Source organism: Rhinatrema bivittatum, chromosome 2 (genome assembly GCF_901001135.1).
Source record: "Rhinatrema bivittatum chromosome 2, aRhiBiv1.1, whole genome shotgun sequence".
Taxonomy (NCBI): Eukaryota; Metazoa; Chordata; class Amphibia; order Gymnophiona; family Rhinatrematidae; genus Rhinatrema; species Rhinatrema bivittatum.
Genome location: NC_042616.1, coordinates 258,831,997 through 258,852,952, shown reverse-complemented (window position 1 = coordinate 258,852,952; position 20,956 = coordinate 258,831,997). Strand labels below are relative to the sequence as shown.

General features: G+C 43.4%; 1 protein-coding gene across 1 annotated transcript in view; it reads right to left on the bottom strand.

The window, feature by feature from the left end:
• The window catches only part of NEK10 (NIMA related kinase 10), a 587,606-nt gene that overhangs the window by 85,562 nt on the left and 481,088 nt on the right, over positions 1-20,956 (bottom strand). The window contains exon 31 of the mRNA XM_029587074.1: positions 17,016-17,053. Within this exon, the coding sequence (XP_029442934.1) occupies positions 17,016-17,053 (38 nt within the window). The remainder of the gene's footprint in view (positions 1-17,015; positions 17,054-20,956) is intronic.

Genomic DNA, 20,956 nt, shown 5'->3' with positions numbered 1-20,956 from the left:
CTTAGCAACAGATCATCTGCTCAGAGTGCTAGTTGCTGCATTCCTTCGCTTCCTGATCCAGCTCCTGTTCCAGTTCCTGACCTTGCCTCTTCCTTTGTACTTCAGTTCCTGAGTTCCTCTTCGGCTTGATCTCCTGGTACTGACCCCTGGCTTGCTCGTCGTCTTCACTTGTCTGCTGCCTGTCTCGACCCCTGGCCTGGTTTCCTCATCTCTACCCGCCTGCTGCCTGCCCCGGATTCTCGGATTGGACTCTCGTTCTGCTTTTCTGCTGCCTGCCCAGATCCAGATTCCTGACTTCGTCTTCATCTCTCTGCTCCTGCTTCGCCGAGGCAACCTGCACCTAAGTCCTGCCAGCCCCGGTACCCAAGGGCTCAACCTGCAGGGAACGAGGGCTGGTATAGGTGAAGCTCCAGCTGGGTTGACCTCACCTTCACCACCTACCAGCGACGGGAACCACTGAGGGCCTTCCATCTGTGGTGGCGCTAACACCCGTACTGGCTCAAGGGTCCACAAGCATAACAGTTTGCTAAGGCCATGGACCTGGTGGACTTGTCCAGTCTTCAGGCCATCCCTGGCCTGGTTCAATGCTTGCAGCAGCAACAGCATTGCCTAGATGTTCTGGCAGCCACTGTGGAACATCTGGCCAATCGCTTGGACCCTCCTGCCATACCCGGGAGCTCGACTGCTCCACCGGTCCCTCCCATGTCTTCTTCCCCACTTTTGCACCTACCAGCTCTGCCCAGATATGCTGGGGATCCCAAGCAATGCTGGGGGTTCTTGAATCATTGCTTCATGAGATTTTCCCTCCAACCAACTCAGTTCCCCAAAGACCAGGTTAGGACCACTTTCATCCTTTCCTTACTGGATGGGAAGGCCCTGACCTGGGTCTCCCTGTTATGGGAACGAGGAGACAACATTCTGGGAGATCTGTCTCGGTTCATCCAGACGTTCCGGCAAGTCTTCGATGACCCAGGACGCCAGTCCACAGCCGCCTTGGAACTGCTCCATCTCTGCCAGGGTTCTCGTACTCTGGTCGAATACGCAGTGGAATTTTGCACCTTAGCCTCCGAACTGGCAGCTCGAGAGTTGCCAGAGGAGTTAGAAGCACTCATTGACCTGGCAGGCCGGATCGATCAGCGCCTTCAGCAGCGCATGAAGGAGTTGAGACCTGGACGCCGAATGGTTCCTCTGGCCCCTTCATTCTCTCGTCTGCTGACCTCCCCAGCCACCGCTGAGACCCCCCAGGGCCACGATGAGGAGCCTATGCAGTTAGGCTGAAGCCATTTAACGCTTGAGGAGAAGCAACAGCGCAGGACTCTCAGACTCTGTCTGTATTGCAGCAAAAAGGGTCATCTATTAGCCCAATTTCCAGAGCATCCAGGAAACTCTCGGTCCTATGTGTCTCGGGGAACTGACCTTAGGCTGTATCAACCCCACTCCCCAATGTACAGTACCAGTAACCCTCCAGTTCTCCGGGGAATCCCTCACAACTCTGGCCTTTATCGACTCCGGAGCTGGAGGAAATTTTATCCTAGCCAAACTTGTCAACCAGCTACAACTTCCAGTGCTCCCGTGCAAACCTCCGCTTCTGATCTCCTCTATCCATGGGATCCTCTGCCTGGACGAGTGTCTTCCTGTACAGCCCCTGTGATCCTCCAGACTGGAGTACTCCACGAGGAAGAGATCTCCTTCTTGATTCTTGACAAGACCGTCCATCCGGTGGTGTTGGGTCTCCCGTGGCTGCATAAGCACTCTCCAACCATCAACTGGAAGACCCTCCAGATTGCCATGTGGGGGGCTGAGTGCTTCTCCACTTGCCTTTAGGATCTGCCTCAACCACAAAAATTTGGAATACCTCAGTAAAGTACAGTGTTTGAACCCACGCCAAGCCCACTGGTCTCTCTTCTTTAGTCGATTCCACTTTACCCTCTGCTACCGACCAGCCATAAAAAATTCCAGGGCAAATGCTCTATCTAGACTCCACGATCCTGGGGATACCCTGGACCAACCATGTTTCATTCTGGATCCTGCCCAGGTCATCCTGGCTGCCACTCACACAATACCCCAGGAGAAGATAGTAGTTCCACTCCACCTTCGGCCCAAGGTCCTACCTTGGGGCCATAATTCCCTCACTGCCGGACACCGGGTAGAACTCGTACCATGGAGCTGGTGTCTCGCTACTACTGGTGGCCCCACATGGCTCAAGATGTGCAAGATGTTCATTAGCTGCTGCCTAACCTGTGCACAACAAAAACCCTTACCAGGCCATCCTTGGGGCATTCTCCAACTCTGGATGAACCCTGGATGCACATCTCCTCTGACTTTGTGGTGGATCTACCTCCCTCTCAGGGCAGTCAAGTGATCTGGGTATTAGTGGACAGATTCTCTAAGATGGCACATTTTGTTCCTCTCCCCAAGTTACCTTCCGCCTAGGAACTGGCACAACTGTTCATTCAGTATGTTTTCCGCCTCCATGGACTGCCTCAACACATCACCTCTGACCGTGGTCCCCAGTTCATGGAAAAATACTGGCACACCTTGTGCAAAAAATTCAGAATCAAACCGGACTTCACCACGGCTTTCCTCCCCCAGGGGAATGGCCAGGCAGAATGGGTTAATTGGGGCCTGAAGACCTTCCTCCATTCCTTTGTATGGAGCCGCCATGACAATTGGGCCTTGTTGCTACCTTGGGTGGAGTTCTCTCACAATAATCACAATAATCATGTACACTCCACTCCAATCATGGCCAATCCAGGTCATCAGTATCTGGCAGGATTCCAAGGGGTAGAAAGATTCCAAGCTGCTTATCCCAAGAATAAACAGTGGACTGGATATCTGCAACTTCACTTTAATAATGGTTTATGGACTTTTCCTACAGGAACTTGTCCAAACCATTTTTAAACGCAGCTACACTAATAGCTTTCACCACATCTTCTGGCAACAAATTCCAGAGTTTAATTACGCATTGAGAAAATATATTTTTACTCAATGCGTAATTAAACTCTGGAATTTGTTGCCAGAACCATTATTAAAGTGAAGTTGCAGATATCCAGTCCATTGTTTATTCTTGGGATAAGCAGCTTGGAATCTTTCTACCCCTTGGGATCCTGCCAGATTCTGATGACCTGGATTGGCCATGATTGGAAACAGGATACTAGGCTTGATAGACCCTTATTTGACCCAGCATGGTAAGTTTTATGTTCTTATGTAAAAAAAACACCAAAGGAAAAAAAAACCAAAATAGGAAAGCCTACATTTTTATGATGATGAAAACAATATTTTAAGTTTTAAAATTAAATAGCAGAGAATGGGGTATATATGTTTGGAAATACTCAGATATATGTAGATTTCAAAATAAAACAGATATAATTGCTCATCCAGAATGCATTCTTTGCCTGTATTAACTCATTTATGAGTAGCACCTCAGAATGAAAAGAACCTCTCTCTTTACAAACAACATATTTTTGTATTCTACAGCTCTGAAGTTATAATCCTTAAACATAATTTAATGTGCAAAACCACTGCAATATTTAAAGCATTTTAGATCATTAGTCCATTTCAATGTGGATTTAACGCAACATTTTTTAATGAGCTGCATAGCAGCATTTTCAAAGTTATGTACGCCCTCCATTTTTATAATCTTACCCTTCATTAAAAAAATTATACATGGAAAACCAAACAAGAAAGACAAACTGACACCATATAAAATGGGCCCTGGGAGAGAACACAAGGGCATGGGCCAGGGAAAGACACTGGACTTGAAAGACAGACAGCTTAATCTAGCATCCTGGACAGGAATAAACAATGACGGCTGAATTTGTGGCTTGAACTCCATATTGCAACCTTATAAATTTCTTCTAAGAATGCAGAACTTAGATTGTCAACCGACATCACCATGGTCGTGACAGAATAGGCCTTCACGTGTCCTTCTAAAATCAGACCTGACAGGGCTTAATGAGAGATACAGTCTGTTACCCAATTAGAGACAGTGGTCTTTGTAACTGTGAGGTCCAGCCATTGGGATCAGAGAAAACAAAAGTTGGGTGGATTTTCTAAGGATTTTGGTGTATTCCAGACAGGAGGCAATAGCTTGTTACAAACCAATGAGTAAAATGCAGTCTCTCCCTTATGTGCAAGAGGCTGAGAGGAAAATATTGGAAGGACATGTAAGGGATGCTACGATCCTTCTCTGACTAAATTGGCCTTAGATTACACTTAAGGTAGATTTCTGGCACTTTTCAGACCATCCCTGATTGATTCTCTCACCACAATAATCGGAATTGGTCAGACTGTCATATAAAAGCTGGCTGCGAACATGCATAAGGAGTGGTGGTTGTTTTGGTTTGAGAGAGAAAGGAGGTGATTGTTAGAATTGTCTAATTTTAGGCTCCATGACCTAAACTAAGGTCTCCTATCAGCACCCTAACAAATCTGAAGGATCATTTGTCCTGGACGTGGAGAAGAGCTTTTGAAAGATTTTTGTCTTTCTGAAGAGTTTTTGACCTGTACCTTCTCAGCAGGGAAATCACTCCTGCCTAAGGGAAGGCAGAATAAGGAATTGCTGTTCTCTGCTCTAGTCTCCCAGAAAGGGTAATAGTAGCTTAAGTAAGAAGAAAGGTTTTGGTTTTTGGGAAGAGAAGTTTGATTTGAATTTTGTTTGGAAGGACCAATTTTTTCTACCACGTCTTACCCACCATAGTTTGGACTTTGAAATTTTGGACTTTCTGTCACCAGAAACCATTAAATTATCAGCAGAGAGAATTAGGAGACACTTGGCCTGCTGGGATCCTGCTCCCTACAATTCAGGAGAGGGATTCCTAGTATTATCATTAAGTGAGACATTGACTCAGTTTGGCCATCCTTAAAACAGGCACTCTTGGATTACTCCATTTGTACGAACATTTTCTGAAAGTTTATTTTTGTTGCTTGAACTTTTCAAGCATTTTGGTTACAGTAAACATTATTTTGAATACTCAGTTCAAGTGTGTTGCCTGTTTCTTTCTGGATCAAAAGAAAGCCCCTAAGCAAGGACTTTAACATTATGAGTACATGTGTGAGAAACTATGTTACTTGGTCTCCACCCCATGAGCTTAGGATTACAGAGGTTTATCCTTCTCCCTTCCGGAAGAACCCTGGTGGGTGCTGTGAACTGTGGACTGTGTCAGAGAGTGGAAAGGGAGATCCAGGAGAGACAATAGCCTTGGGGACTACTGTGAGCCCCATACATTCCAGGAGGTCCCCGAAGAGTGGATTACAGATGCTTGACAGATTAAGGTGAAAACCATACAACTCTCCTTAGGCAGGAACTTGGGATGGGTGTGTAGAACCACACTGTTTTCTATGGTACTTAGAGCAAGATGGATAAGTCACTAAGGTCTGGGGCTCACTGATTCAGCATTCTGTAGAGACTATCTCTAAAAGTGTGATCATATAGGTTAGGTACTTCAGCTCACACGTGTCCAGAGATTCAAAAAGGGTTTTCATTAGTTAGATTAAAACCATGATATCATTCCATAACTCTTCAGGTCGATTTGGGGGAGATAGAAATTGATAGGAAAGAACATTGCTCAAATTATTATATTTTACTGAAAATCTAGCCTCTCAGATTTTGAGGCAAGACTCATATAATGCTGACAACTTAAAGCTAAGCAGAAATTGGATTACTTTCTAAAAGATAGTGATTAGGACCAATTGCACTGAGATGAAACTGAACTGAGATGGATTTGAATCCAGACTTAAAAGTGTAGAAGGTATTCAAGCAGCTTTTATGTGGAACAATATAAAAGATCTAGGGATCTGGTCTCACACCTCCTTCATTTTTCCTAGGTGGTAAAAATCTGAGAGGCTAGATTTTCAGTAAAACATAATAATTTGAGCAATGTTCTGTCCTATCTATAATACTGATGTAACCTCGCCATATTACGTAGCAACCTTATTATGTTCTCTGTGTTCTAAATTGTATGTAATATTTTTCAACCAAACTAAACGCTGCGATCCACAAATTGACTGACCAACCAGAAAAAACTGATTAGAAATATTAAATTAAAAATGTAATACCATATCTTGGTAGATTATTTCCTAGAAACTAAAATGACTTCAGACACTTTTTAAGGGAGTAAAAGGACTCACATTACATCCCTTCAGCATCAAGGCTATGAAGGCCAAATTCTAGATGTTGGGGTGGAGCTGTTGTCCTTATTTCTAAATGATCAGGCATGGTGAACATCTCAGCTTGATGGATATCTCCAGGAGACAAGCAAACCATATTTGTCTTGGTCAAAATGGTGCTAAGATAATCACAGTTCTTCCTTTTCTTGTGAATTTTAACAAGGATTTATCTACCAGAGTTCTGGAAGTAACATTAGAGGAATATGTGTCATCTAATGAAGGGAGAAAGCATCCAGCAGCTAGACAATTTTGGATGCTCTCCTGGAGCAGAAAGCTGGTAACTTCTTGCTCAGGACTATTATAAACAAATCTAACCTGGACAGAACACACTCGAGAGAAGAGTTTGTTCACTATGTTCTCAATCAGAGATCACGTGTTGGAGTTCAGCAGGTAACAACTGAGAGGTCATTATTGAGCAGGTGGCAAGCAGCAAGTTACCCAGGTAACTATTAGATATATTCAACTGGACATGTTTCCAGTTAAGTTTAAAATTATCCAGGTAAGCTTTCCCATGTAATGTTAAAACCAGTTCTTCACCATAACCAGACTGACCCAGATAAATTTAATCAGATAGCACCGATCAGAACTACATGGCGAAATTATAAGCCCTACTTCTGAAACCTCAAACTGCCTCTTTTTAGTTTCAGGTATGTTTATCCAGGAAAGTCATTATCTGGAAGTTTCCTTACATTGGTGCCAATTATTAGTAAATTTTCAAAGGGGTTACATGTGCAAAAATACCATATATGCGCACAAATACCATGTTGTAGTTCATATGCTATTGTTATAAACATTAAAGTACACACTTATTTTCTCTATCCTACGTACGTTTGTTCTGATGCAGGGTCAAGGGATATGCATGGAAGTTGCTATTTTACAAGAGGATGTAGGTGAACCGGAGATGGAATGAATGAGCTGGTGGAGGTATTTGCAAACTGGCGATAGACCCTTGGTCTGACCCAGTATGGCATTTCTTATGTTCTTAGGTAAGTTAAGATTTTTTATGGATTTGGAAAAAATAAATAGGCTGATAGAGCTGGTAATGGTTAACAGTATGTAACATAAGCCCAGGTCTTTGCTATTGCCTTATTATATATTTTGCTTACTGTACTATCTCCTATTGTGATCTAATTCATTTTCCTCCTCCCATCTCTATGTAGTAGGTTACGTTTTGAACTTCTTTATAATTTTATTTGCTGATGTATTATTTAATGTAAATCACTATGTGGAAGTTCAATAATGGTGTTGTGAAAAATTGAAATATTCTATAAATATAAGAGTATATATACTCTGGCCTCTACATATAAATCAGGGTTTTTACACATAACATGTTTATATTTTTTCACATGTAAAATATGCACACGTTTCTTTATATTCTATGGATAAAAGTATGCGCTCTGGGGCGGATTTTAAAAGGGTGACGCGTGTAATATACATGCGTAACCCTTTTAAAACCCTCCTCCATGCGCCGAGCCTATTTTGCATAGGCCCCGGGACGTGCGATGTCCCAGGGCTTGAAAAAGGGGGCCAGTGAGGGGGTGGGGCAGGGCCGGAGCCCTCCAGGCAAAGCGGCCATTTGCCCCTGAGCTCAGGATCGCGGGCCCGGCCATCGGCCAGCGCACGCAACCTACACCTGCCCGGAAGCAGGCGCAACTTAGAAGTTGAAAGTAAGGAGGGAGTTTTTAGGTAGGGCTGGGGGGAGGCGGATTACGTAGAAGGGAGGGGAAGGTTGGGGGTGGAGGGAAACGGAGGGAAGGCTGTGCGGCTCGGCGCGCGTAAGTTGCACAATTGTGCACCCCCTTGCATGTGCCCGACCCTGGATTATATAACATGCGCGTGGCTGCGAGCGCATGTTATTAAATTGAGCATAGATTTGTGCTCGCCGGATTGTGCACACAAATCTACGCCCATGCACAATTCTTAAAATTCGGACCCTTTCTTTGCATTGCAAATATTCGCGCATAATGAAACAAACGTGTACTTTCGGAGCAGCTATATTGTATAAAACTGCTCAGTAACCCATTGTAGAGTTTATAAAATATTAAGATAAATCTCTGTGCATCCATTTAAATGTTCAAATCCAGTACTGCGAATAGGTTTGAAAGTTAAGTTCTCTGTGTGACCGTGACCCACTTATGGGACTAGATGAACCTCCTAATTTTTAGAAATTTTGCAAGTGTACTTACAAGGGAATCCATATCCTTTAAGTAAAAAAAAAAAAAAAGAAATAGAAAGCTCCAGTCCACATATATCTATGGTCAGCATTGCTGTTCTTTATTTATTTATTTTATTTATTATTTTTATATACCGATATTCAATCTCAGATATCACATCGGTTTACATTCAAGCACTGTAGGTATTTTGTTTGAGGACTTCTGCACTAATAGTTGTTTCAACCCAGTGTGGTTGTTTATCAGATGGTTTTTGATATAACTATTCAGCAAAGGAACACAACCAACTAGAACTGGATCTGATTCTCAATTTTATTAGCAATGCACTTGTAACTTGCTAACATCACCAGCTTTTTAGGTATCTTAATAATCCAGAATTATCACATCATCGTACACCTCTAGCTCTATGTTTACAAATAGTAACTATTTCTTCTTCATAGCACATATGTTTCCAAATTAAAGAGATTTGGTAACCAAATAAGGTTAGAGTATCAAGCAAGTGAAATAGCTAATGAGCTAATTTTCATCAGACACCGAAGGAAGAAGGAAGAGACGGTGGTCTGTTGAAACCTTCATGGTTTGCAGCAAGAGGAGTCAGGGAGCTATGAGAGTACTGGAGTTTGTCCCACTAATCAAAATGAGATCATCTGGGGGAAGGGAGGAAGAAGAGACTGGTTCTAATAGAGAAAAAGAGTACAGAAAGACTAACCACAGGAGACTGGAAAGAAAAGGAAGAAAGAGAGATTAATTCAGGAATAACGAGGTAGGGAAAAGGAAAGGATATCAGGATATTTTATTAAAGTTGTTATCTTTAGATATTTTTAATAAATAGTAAGACTAATTTAATAACAATAAAAGTAGCTTATGTGAAGCCAATTATACATGATAAATGCCAACAAGGGGAAGCAATATAGGGTATATTCTTTTTTCCAACCAGACATAAGCACATATTCTTTATTCAGCTTTGCTTGTGCTATTTTAATATTGGGTTATATGCATTAGAAAACATAATTAATTGCTGAAAGATTTCATTCGAATTTACAATAACAAAGTTTCTTTATGGAGAACGTTTGTACCTTAAGTGCTCTCCAGCTTCATGAACTACAGTGTACTTCATATGGCACCAGCCATAATGAATGTGACTCTCTTTTCCTGTTGCTTAATTACTGTGATATTCAGTCACACTGCTATAGCCTGCCGGCATTTGTATCACAAGCTTAATATTTTTCTGGCAGTTATAATTTGGGAAACAATTCACACAGAGCAAAACTTTGGACAAAGTTAATTCAAATAAATAGAGGCTACTTTTGGAATTCAAGACAGAAATATATTCTGCTTATGACTCTATGGAACAGATGTATCAATGCAGTGCACAGTAGGGGTGTGCATTCGTTTTGACCGCATATGTAAAACGCAACTTTTTTTTTTTAACTTAAAAAAGGATGAGGCGAAAACGATCGCGATTTCCAACATATTCACATAGCTATGTTGAATAAGTTGGAAATCGCGAATCGTTGATCCTAAATAAAAATTTAAACCCCTCACCCTCCTTAATCCTCCCCCCCAAGACTTACCAAAACTCCCTGGTGGTCCAGCGGGGAGTCAGGACGCCATTCCTGTATTCCTTTGCGAGGAGCACGTGACGTCGGCGTCACGTCGGAGTGACGCGGACGTCACGTTGATTCACCGCGCGTCCGCTCGGGACCCCTCGTTGGACCCAACCGGAACTTTTGGCCACCCCCCCCCCCCCAAACACACACACATCCCGAGCACAGTTATTACACTTCCTGGTGGTCATAAAAAGGAACCAAAGTTCAGGCTGTGTATCGAAGATAAACAGAAAGTATCTGTCATGAAAGAGTATTCAGATAAAAACTGCGAGTTTTCTTTGGCTGTGTATCGAAGACAAACAGAAAGATCTGTTATGAAAGAGTATTCAGATAAAAACTGCGAGTTTTCTGAGGCAAAGTTTGTAAGCATACATGCCATCTATTAAGGAATGATTTGCGTTTAATCGTCTGGTCAACCTTTTCAACATAGAATTCCATAGCAAAATGATGGAGTAGGGCTATTTTTAACTGAGTAAGGGTAGGCATTTCAGGCAAAAGCCAGTTGTGCAGAATTACATTTTTGGCTAAAAGCAATGTTTGGGTTGGGAAATATAATACCATGCAGATTCATCAAACAACAAGGCCCACTGTTCTAATGGGAGAGATGACCCCTGTAATGTCCTGAATGTCGTGTTGAAACAAGTCCCCAAAATTTTCATGTGCTTGGACAGTTCCAAAATAAATGTCCCAATGTGCCTCTAGTGGAGTTTGCATTTAGGACATTGGTCTTCGATTATGAAATTTTCATTTTTGCAGTTCATTCTGAAGAAATATAGGCTTGCATGAAAAATGTAGATAGGCTCTCCCAAAGGCCTATATTAAGGGTGATCGGGCAAGCTCTGGATATACATTTAAAATAAAGGTCATTGGAAAAGACAACTCCCAGTTCCTGAGACCAACTAGACAGTGTATTATCTAATTTGTAAGTGGTGATTTCTGCAATATTTTCTGGTAGAAATAGGGAACAGTTGTGCCTCTAGGATCCTCCCATTCAAAAATCTCAGAATGAAACGCTCAAGTAGAACCTGTGAATCTAAATATTTCAAGTAATGTTTGGCCTGAAGATATGCATAAAAATGTTTGTGATCAATATCATAAGTGTCCCATAGTTTTTGAAAAGAAAAAATTATTGCTTCATCACTGAGTAATGTGCTATAATCTGAATTCCCTTTCTGGCCCATATCCAATAAATTGGATTATGGATCCCTGGGGTAAATGCCCTATTTCCCTGAGGGGGAAGGTAATGCGTGACTTTCCAATTAAGCCCAAATCTGGAGCAAAACCATTTCCTTGTCTGCCAAATTGGTATAATTATAGAACTTTCTTTTGCTTGTGAAGGAAAAAAAAGCCTTTAGTGACATGCAGTATATAATGTGGTTTTTATACCCCTTTCAATATTCAAAAGGGTACAAAAAGATGAACCCATCAGCCAATCTCCCAAATGGCAGATATTACATGCCATATATAACAACAAAGGTTGGCAAGTCCAAGATCTCCTTGTTTCCCTTTCCTCATCAATTTGTTCGAAAATGTTTTTTTCCATGCCAAATAAATAAGCTTATCAATTTCTCTACTTTGAGTACTTCTTGTTTGGTGAGGTTGATAGGTAGAGTTTGAAAAAGGTAGAACCATTTTGGCATTAGTATAATTTGGAAGAGTGCAATTCTGCTAAATAGAGATAATGGAAAATCCTTCCAAGTCCGCAGACTATATTTAGTATGGTCAAAAAACAGTCAATAACTGGTTTGCCTCAATTTAGATGGGTCACGATATAACTAGATCCCCAAATATTTAAAGGAGTCTCCTGCCCAATGCACTGGAAAATGAGGGCCGCACATATTGATCACAGTATCGTGCATGGGTAGGGCTTCAAACTTGTCCATATTTAATTTTAAACCTGCCAACATGCTGTAGACTGTAAATTGTTGAAGGAGTGAAGGGAGGGAAGACTCTGGCTAGCTATTCTGAACGAGTATGTCGTCAGCGAAAGCAGCCACCTTAAATACTGGTTCTTTTGTAACATTAGATGGGATTCCATGAATAGATGTGTTGCCTTTTATCTTTTGCAATAATGGTTCCAGGGAGATGAGAAAAAGAAGGGGCGAGAGAGAGCAGCATTGTCGAGTGCCCCTGGTTAGAGGAAAGCGCTCTGCCCGAACACCACTGTCGAGGCTTGAGGCAACCAGATTGCTATATAGCGTTTTTACTGCCTGCAGAAAGTGACCTCCAAATCCCATCTTCTGCAGTACAGCAAACATGAATAGCCAATTTATGCAGTCGAAGGCTTTCTCTATGTCAAGACTTAGGAGCAGAGAAGGAGTGCCCCTCCACTTACTAAGTTCCATGGAGGCCACCACCCTCCATACGTTAACTACAGAATGCTGTCCATTTACAAAGCCAACTTGGTCTGGCCCAATTAGCCCAGGCAAAAGCTTTGCCAACTTGTCTGCAAAAATCTTCACTAGGTGCTTTGTATCAAAATTTAAAAGAGAAATGGGTCCATATGCACTGGCGGGCGGATTTTAAATGCCCTGCCCGCGTAAATCCGGCTGGATTTATGCAAGCAGGGCCCTCGTGCGCCAGCATGCGCAGAGCCCCGGGATGCACGTAAGTCCCGGGGCTTTGTAAAAGGGGCGGGTCGGGGGCATGTCGGGGGCGTGCCCGGAGCAATGCGGCATTTTGGGGGCGTGTTGCGTTTCGGGGGCGGCGACGCGGGCGTGGTTTTGGCCCGGGGGTGTTCCGGGGGCGTGGCCGCGGCCTCCGGACCAGCCCCCGGGACCGGAACACGGAGCGGGGCTGCCGGCCGGCGCGCGCAAAGTTACGCCTGCTTTCAGCAGGCGTAACTTTGCTGACAAAGGTGGGGGGGGGGATAGGGCCGGGGGGGGTTAGTTAGGGGAAGGGAAGGGAAGGTGCGGGGGGGGCAAAGGAAAGTTCCCTCCGAGGCCACTCCGATTTCAGAGCGGCCTCGGAGGGAACAGGCAGCAAGCGCTGGGCTCGGTGCGCGCAGGTTACACAAATGTGCACCCCCTTGCGCGCGCCGACCCCGGATTTTATAAGATGCGCGTATCTTATAAAATCCAGCGTACTTTTGTTCGCGCAAATTTTTAAAATCTACCCCCGTATATGCATGCATGATATAAAAAGGCTGGATGAACTTACATATGCACAAAATTTTATATAGACGCATGCAGGTGCACACAAATGCCCTCTACCGCTTAAGTGAAGGTAGTTTAGTAGACATGTGCTGATAGAATTCCCAACCCCATTGACTAGTCAAGATTTTTTTATTTTACAACTTACATGCCATCCAGAACAAAAGTAAAGTTACGCAGTAGGGGACCCCTGCGTGCAATGGTGCACATAAGTATTTACGCGCTGGATTAATTCAAAAATCCTGGAATGCCCATGCCATGCCCACATTACACCCACGCACTGCCCCTTTTTGAAGAAAAAAATTGTGTGCGTGTACTAGGACATATGTGCATACTCATACACCTTTTAAAATCCGTGCGTGCACAAAGGCATGACTTCTGTGCATATCTCCCTGATTTGGTGCATATGGGGCTTTTAAAATTCACCTTAAAGACTGGGCGCCCAATGCACATTTTCTTATTAACTCCAGCTCTGGAGGTGGAGTAAGTTTACTCACAATCAAGGGCTCATGAGAAACATAAAAAAAAATTGGTCCTCTGAGTGGCGATAAATATGCCCCTGATAGGGTAGGGTTGTTTTGAGAGATTAATATAAGATTTAGTTATTTGGGGTTAGAACAAAATATAAAAAAATGTATATAGGGAATAGTGGAGTGGAGCATGATGATTAGCTAAAGGTCACCTTAAAAAAATCAAGAGTGATTTCTTTCCTTTTGGTAAACAACAGGCATTGCAGTGTGACCAACCCTTCTGTTTGTCACTAGATGGCCCTAGATCCCTTACCATCTGGACTAGTAACAGCATGGAAGTTTTCATTCACTTTCAGTCTCTCCACTGAGCTGACTGAATTGGCTATCCCAGGGGCATAAGGTGGAGTTAGAGAAGGATAAAGGGTGAACATTTTGCATTAGAGGTTGAGGAATAAGGAGTGTTTTTGTCCTTCCTCCCTGATGAGCTGGGCCCACTAGCCCAGCTTGGTATTTTTCTTGCACTTAGGGGTAGATTTTCAGACGAGCGCGAATAGCCTACTTTTGTTTGCGCTCCAGGCGCAAACAAAAGTACGCTGGATTTTAGTAGATACCGCGCGTAGTCGCGCGTATCGGCTAAAATCCTGGATCGGCGCGCGCAAGGCTATCGATTTCGTATAGCCTGCGCGCGCCGAGCCGCGCAAGCCTACCCCCGTTCCCTCCTAGGCCGCTCCGAAATCGGAGCGGCCCTAGAAGGGAACTTTCCTTTGCCCTCCCCCTCACCCTTCCCCTCCCTTCCCCTACCTAACCACCCGCCCAGCCCCTGTAAAAACCCCATCCCTACCCTTTGTCGGGGGATTTACGCCCTCCCGGAGGGAGGCGTAAATCCCCGAGCGCGAGCTGGACTCCTGCGCGCCGGGCCGCGACCTGGGGGCGGGTACGGAGGGCGCGGCCACGCCCCCGGACCGCCCCGGGCCATAGCCACGCCCCCGTACCCACCCCCAAAAACGCTGCCGACACGCCCCCGCAACGCCGCGCGCTCCGGCCCCTGCCCCCCGACCACGCCTCCCGACCCGCCCACTCCGAAAACCCCGGGACTACGCGAGTCCCGGGGTTCTGCGCGCGCGGTGAGCCTATGTAAATAGGCTCACCGGCGCGCAGGGCCCTGCTCGCGTAAATCCGCCCGGTTTTGGGCGGATTTACGCGAGCAGGGCTCTGAAAATCCGCCCCTTAGAGAAGATCCCTTATCAGAACACTGCTTGGCTGAGTGCCTCCCTTTTCTGTAGCATTAGGTTTTTGTAGATTTTGATACAGTTGTGATAAGCTTCTTATTCTGAACAACCCCCTCTAATCCTGAGAGCAAAGGCTGGAGGAAACAAGACCAGTGACAGCACCCACCCAGCGTGAGATATTTTGGATAGAGTCTTTGGATTTTTCCTCTTTTGTTCATGTGGAGGTTGTTTCCCATCCCTCTGCACAAACTGGTGAAGGAGACAGAGAGCTGTGAGCTGAACTGGAACATCTGGCCCTCTCTCCCTGAGAGGTCCTTCAAGGTTGCACTTCAAGCCTTGGGAGACTCCCAATTGGATCTCTACCTCAAGGAGACCAGGACACAGGCTGTGGGCATCAGACTGAGCTTTGGGACTCAGTGACAAGCCTCCCTCCTGGAGCTGGGGAGATAAGACTCCAGCATCCCATGTACATAGTTCAACTATAGTTTCATTTGTTGAATGTCTGTGGGACAGTGATTGACCTTTGGAAATTATCAATAAATATGATTGAAACAGGTCTCTCCATCATTGTGGGCCACCAAGGTTTTCCTTTTCCCTCACAGAAGAGCTCATACCCTGAGAAGTTCAGGAAGGAGGGGAAGGATGGCCCGATGGATCCAACAAAACCCCAAAAAACAGGGTTACAGCAGATTTCCGTAATTTCATGTTAACGATGCACTTTTGTTAGGAATGCACAATTTAGATGCCCATGTGCCCGATGGAATACACTTTTGAGTACCAGAAATGATTTCTCCTTAGCGCACCTTTTTTGTATGCTGCTCCACATTTTTTCTCATTTAAATATTGCATTGGGTGCATACAGGATGCGGAAGCATGTGCGTCAGGAAAATAGGTGCTCAATATGAGCGGCTGTTTTTGTACATGTTTTATTGTATCAGCCTGTGTCAATGCTCTGTTTCAATTCTCATTTTTTTTTTTTTTTTAATATTTATATACCACTCATTAGTTCTCATCTGGGTCAGAAAGACCCTTGTGATTTTTCAACCTTAACTCCTCCCATTTCACTCAAACCTCCATCTGGCCAATCCTACACAAAATAAACATGTTTAATATTTTATGCAGATAATTAGCAAGTGTAAAAATTACGTAAACTGGCAAATCTACATGCATAAGTTTCTTATAAAATAGCAATTTATGCATGTAAATGTTGGTCTCACTCTAGAACACACCATATCTCCCCTTTTTTATGCATTTATATGTGTGCATGAAAGTGAAAATACACACGTATTTTTTACTTTATAAAATAATGAATACGCAAAAGGAGGCTACTTCTGCAACTATATGCTATTTTTTATATGAATAACATTTTGAAAATTCATCCTTAAATGTATAAAAGTACCACAAATATTAGGATCCATCCTATGATGTTTTGGGGACTTATCATGAGAAAAATAGGCTTGTATGTAGTATGGATGTGCAGGGAATATTTGTTTTGGTTCTTTTATTTTATTTTTGTATCATTTATTATTGTTTTTTGTTTTGTAGACTTTTATAATTTATTTTTTATTTTTATTCATTTCAGAACATATCACATACTAATTGGCAAACAACATGCACACATTTTTTAATGAATTCATCTGAAAATTTTCAGGATTTTTGGGAGGATTGGGATTTATTCTGGGAATAATAAACTGAAACGAAAATGCTTGCTTTGGTTCAGATGATCATTTGATTTAAAACAAAAATCAGTTAATCCAGGTTTTATGACAAATGATCAGATCTGAACTCAATCACAACTGACTTGAAATTATCTTAGTAAATGTGAATCAATTTTTTGAAGATTCAAATTTGGATCAAACTTGGTTCACAGGATTTTACCAATGTCTAAATTTCAGATATTATATAATTGCTATATGAATGCTAAATATACTACATATTTTTTGCTGTACTAGAGAATTATAAGTACTACCATGAGCTTTTAGACTGCATAGAGCCACAGCTGGAAGGCTCTCGGACCGCCACCCTGCTACTAATGAAGTCTCTATTTCCTTAGCGTGAGCCCTGAATATGAACGTAGGCATTTTCAGAAGCAGGTCTAGAGGCAGCCAGAGCTGAAGAAATAAAAGAAGGAAAATATCCATCTGTAACACCAGAAGCTTTAAAAGAAGACAAAGGTAAAGATCACAAATTAGCAACTTAAAAATATTATAAGTACCTGGCCTTGACTTGGAAGCACAGCCTTCAGAAATGTCCCTATGAGATAGAAAAAAAAGTTTTGATTGAATTATTTTTAAATATCTGGGGTTAGGGAGACATAGGAAGAAAAACAAACCTACCATACACTGCTATTGTTATTGAATAAGCAATACTTATGTGAAACCCCCTAAACCAACAAAAAAAACCAACTTCTGAAGGGAGGTATACTGCAATTTACCAGTGGTAAATTATGGGGCAAGTTTCAGTAGCCCACGTTGTTTCAAAGTACACAGGTACTATCTATTTGTGGAACTGGTAGTCAAGTTTCAAGGGGAAACATTGGTAGTCTCCCTTAAAAATGATCTACAAGGTATAGAAGTAAAGAAGAATGCCCATGTACTTTCTAACTTCTTTATCTGCAAACAGTCATAAAGTATTGTTTAATTCCACGATCTAAAGACAGCCCCAGAAAACACTTCTTCTTGATCTGACTACAAGTACGGAGGTTGTGAAAGCTTGCACGTATGTTCAGTTGTTCCGAGAGGAAGAGTTTTCACCAAGGGCAATCTAGGAGGATAACTACTTAGCCACCTTGCTATATCTCACTGAAACCATCTTCCCCCTTTGCATTTAATAGCTTGAATGGAAAACAAAAGGTATTTCCAATTTGGATCCAAATTCAGTACTCCAACCTGATCTCTGATGCCAGCTGGACACTCCACACAATCCCACCTCTAAAATATGAGGCATATGAATAATTACAATTATTTATGAATTCCTTCAATGACTTTAATTATCTGTACTGCTGAGGGCAGTCTATTTCTAAATATGGATTTCTAACTCAGGTCTCGGTCTTGCAGATTTTAATTAAAAGAAATTACACCATAGAAGTTGTATGCTAAATCTTCCAGTTCTCTTCACAGCGCATTATTGCTTTTTTGATGATGGTCCCCGTATACATTTTTCCTATGTACATTTCTACTCAATTCACTAGAAGAATCACCCCTCTTCAGCAATCTCTTCACCCCAACCCCCACTTCCCTATCTGTCACTTGCAAGTCTGGTGTCCATGGGGTTTCTTTGAACTAAAAAAGATGACGTGAAAAGATCAGAAAAAAGGAAAAATGTGAAAAAAAGAATGAAAAAAAAGATAATTCCAAAGGACAGAACAAAATGAGAGAACACCAGTATACTGAATATAGCTTTATTGATGTTGAAATGTCATGATAAAAAGTCTATGAAAAATGTGTAAATTGGTAGATGCTGACAAAAGAAACACTTTTTCCAATGATTTCAGTAACATGGTTCTGGGTACATCATTTTTGACACTATTAGCATTTAAAAGATTGTGGAAGAGAAGATCAGATATCATCCTGCTCTCAAATTTTGATATGCTCCATAATGCTCAAATAGGAGGTAATTTTAAAAGGAGTTATACATGTAAATGTAAGCAATTTTAAAAAGCCACTTAAATGCATTGAGGGGTAGATTTTTTTTAAAAGCGCGTTTGCGTACTTTTGTTTGCGCACCAGGCGCAAACAAAAGTACGCTGGATTTTATAAGATACGCGCGTAGCCGCACGTATCTTCTAAAATCCTGGATTGGCGCGCGCAAGGCTGCCGATTTTGGGCAGCCGGCGCGCGCCAAGCCGCGCAGCCTGTCTCCGTTCCCTCCGAGGCCGCTCCGAAATCGGAGCGGCCTCGGAAGGAACTCTCTTTCGCCCTCCCCTCACCTTCCCTTCCTCTACCTAACCCACCCCCCCGGCCCTATCTAAACCCCCCCTTACCTTTGTCCGTAGATTTACGCCTGCGAGAAGCAGATGTAAATCTACGCGCGCCAGCGGAGTGCTGGCGCGCCATGCTCCGACCCGGGGGCTGGTCCGAAGGCCTGGACCACGCCCCCGGGCCGGCGCCACGCCCCCGGTCCCACCCCCGAAACGCTGCGCCCCGCCCCCGAAACGCCGCGTCATTGGGTCCACCCCCGACACGCCCCCCTTCCGAAAACCCGGGACCTACGCGTGTCCCGGGGTTCTGCGCGCGCCGGCGGCCTATGGAAAATAGGCGCGCCGGCACGTAAGGCCCTGCTCGCGTAAATCCGGGCGGATTTACGCGAGCAGGGCTTTGAAAATCCGCCCGTAAGTGCATTTATGGACAATTCTGTGGCATATATTGTAGCAATTTTCAAAAGACCAATTACACAGGTAAAGTGCATTTACATGTGTAAAACTCAATTTTAAGCATGTAAATTCTTTTTAAAAATCAGGCCCATAGTGGGAAAATAAGACAGATTCCATGGCGTGCTATTTGAGTGGTGTAGTTCAGTGATTCCCACCCTCTCCTACAGGCACATATAGCCTGTCAGATTTTCAGAATTTACACTATGAATATGCATGAGAAAGATTTGCATACCCGATGTCTCCAATGCATATTCATTATGGATATCTTGAGAACCCAACTGGTTAGGTGTGCCTCCAGCAGAGGGTTGGGACACATTATTGAAGATCCCTATATGTGCTCCAGTTGAAGATGGATGATGAGCAGGACATTTCTGAAATATTTTTGTACTATTGTTGAATGCCTAATTTTGTCTAGTTTTGGAAAATATAACCTATAGAAAAATGTCTTATATTTTAGGTAAGAAATGTAAATGAGAAAGGGGAATGGATGACAAACAGCAATGGTTCATACCACTTAGAAATTGCTGAAGACCCTACCCTTTCAACAGTTAGCACAGTATCTGTAAAATAAGGCATTCTGTCACAAGTTAAAGTTTCTTGAAATAAATAGAATAATAGTTTCATGGAGGAATATCAGTTCTTTACCTTGCAATGTTATTTTCCCTATGGATATTCCCTACGTCTCCACTAGATATCTCTAGCTCAGGCTTTGACTAGGGAGTGAGGAGGGGGAACATACCATTCCCAATTAGAGAGATGATTCGGCCGAACCTTTTGGTTCGGCCTTCGTTATCAGCCCGCCGCAGGAAATTTCGTTTTCCTGCAGTTTGGGCCGATTTATTTCGGCTGCTCCGAAACGAAAAAACCAAAACCCATCCCAACCCTTCAAATTTAATTAATTACAACCCCCCCTCCCCACCCTTCTGACTCCCCCAAAACTTGCCGAAAGTCCCTGGTGGTCCAGTGGGGGTCCCAGGAGTGATCTCCTGCTCTTGGGCCATCAGCTGCCAGTAATCAAAATGACGCCGATGGCCCTTTGCCCTTACCATGTTACAGAGGCTATCGGTGCCATCGGCTGGCCTCTGTCACATGGTAGGAGCAAGGGATGGCCAGATGTAACAAGAAAATTTTACTCACAGTTCTCCTTTTGGATGACAAACACGATCTTTCAGATTAAAGTACTAGGCAGTAGGGATCAATTGGTTCTTCCAAGCTACTTCCTTCTAGAAGAGTAGCAACAAAACACATCCTTCCAGGTTCACCTAAACAAAGTCTTTTGCAAATGTCCAAAACTGGAACTCTTGTTGCAGGTTACCGTTAGCCATCACCCACAGATTTTGAGATGGAGTCTTCTCTACCCTGGCCACCCTGGGGAAGGGACATCACCCATAATCTCTCTCTAGGCTGAGAACCAGGGGTCTCTCAAGAAAATCCAAAAATTATCAAAATCACAGGAATACAACACTGGAGGCAACCCTATCAGACAGGTGATGTATTGGAAAGGGTTAAGTCTCCCACTTATCCTGGATCACAGACCATGATGTAAGGTGTAAATGGTAGAGATGTGAATCGTGTCCTCGATCGTCTTAACGATCGATTTCGGCTGGGAGGGGGAGGGAATCGTATTGTTGCCGTTTGGGTGTGTAAACTATCGTGAAAAAATCGTTAAAATCGTGAGCCGGCACACTAAACCCCCCTAAAACCCCCCCCGACCCTTTAAATTAAATCCCCCACCCTCCCAAACCCCCCCCCCCAAATGCTTTAAATTACCTGGGGATCCGGCG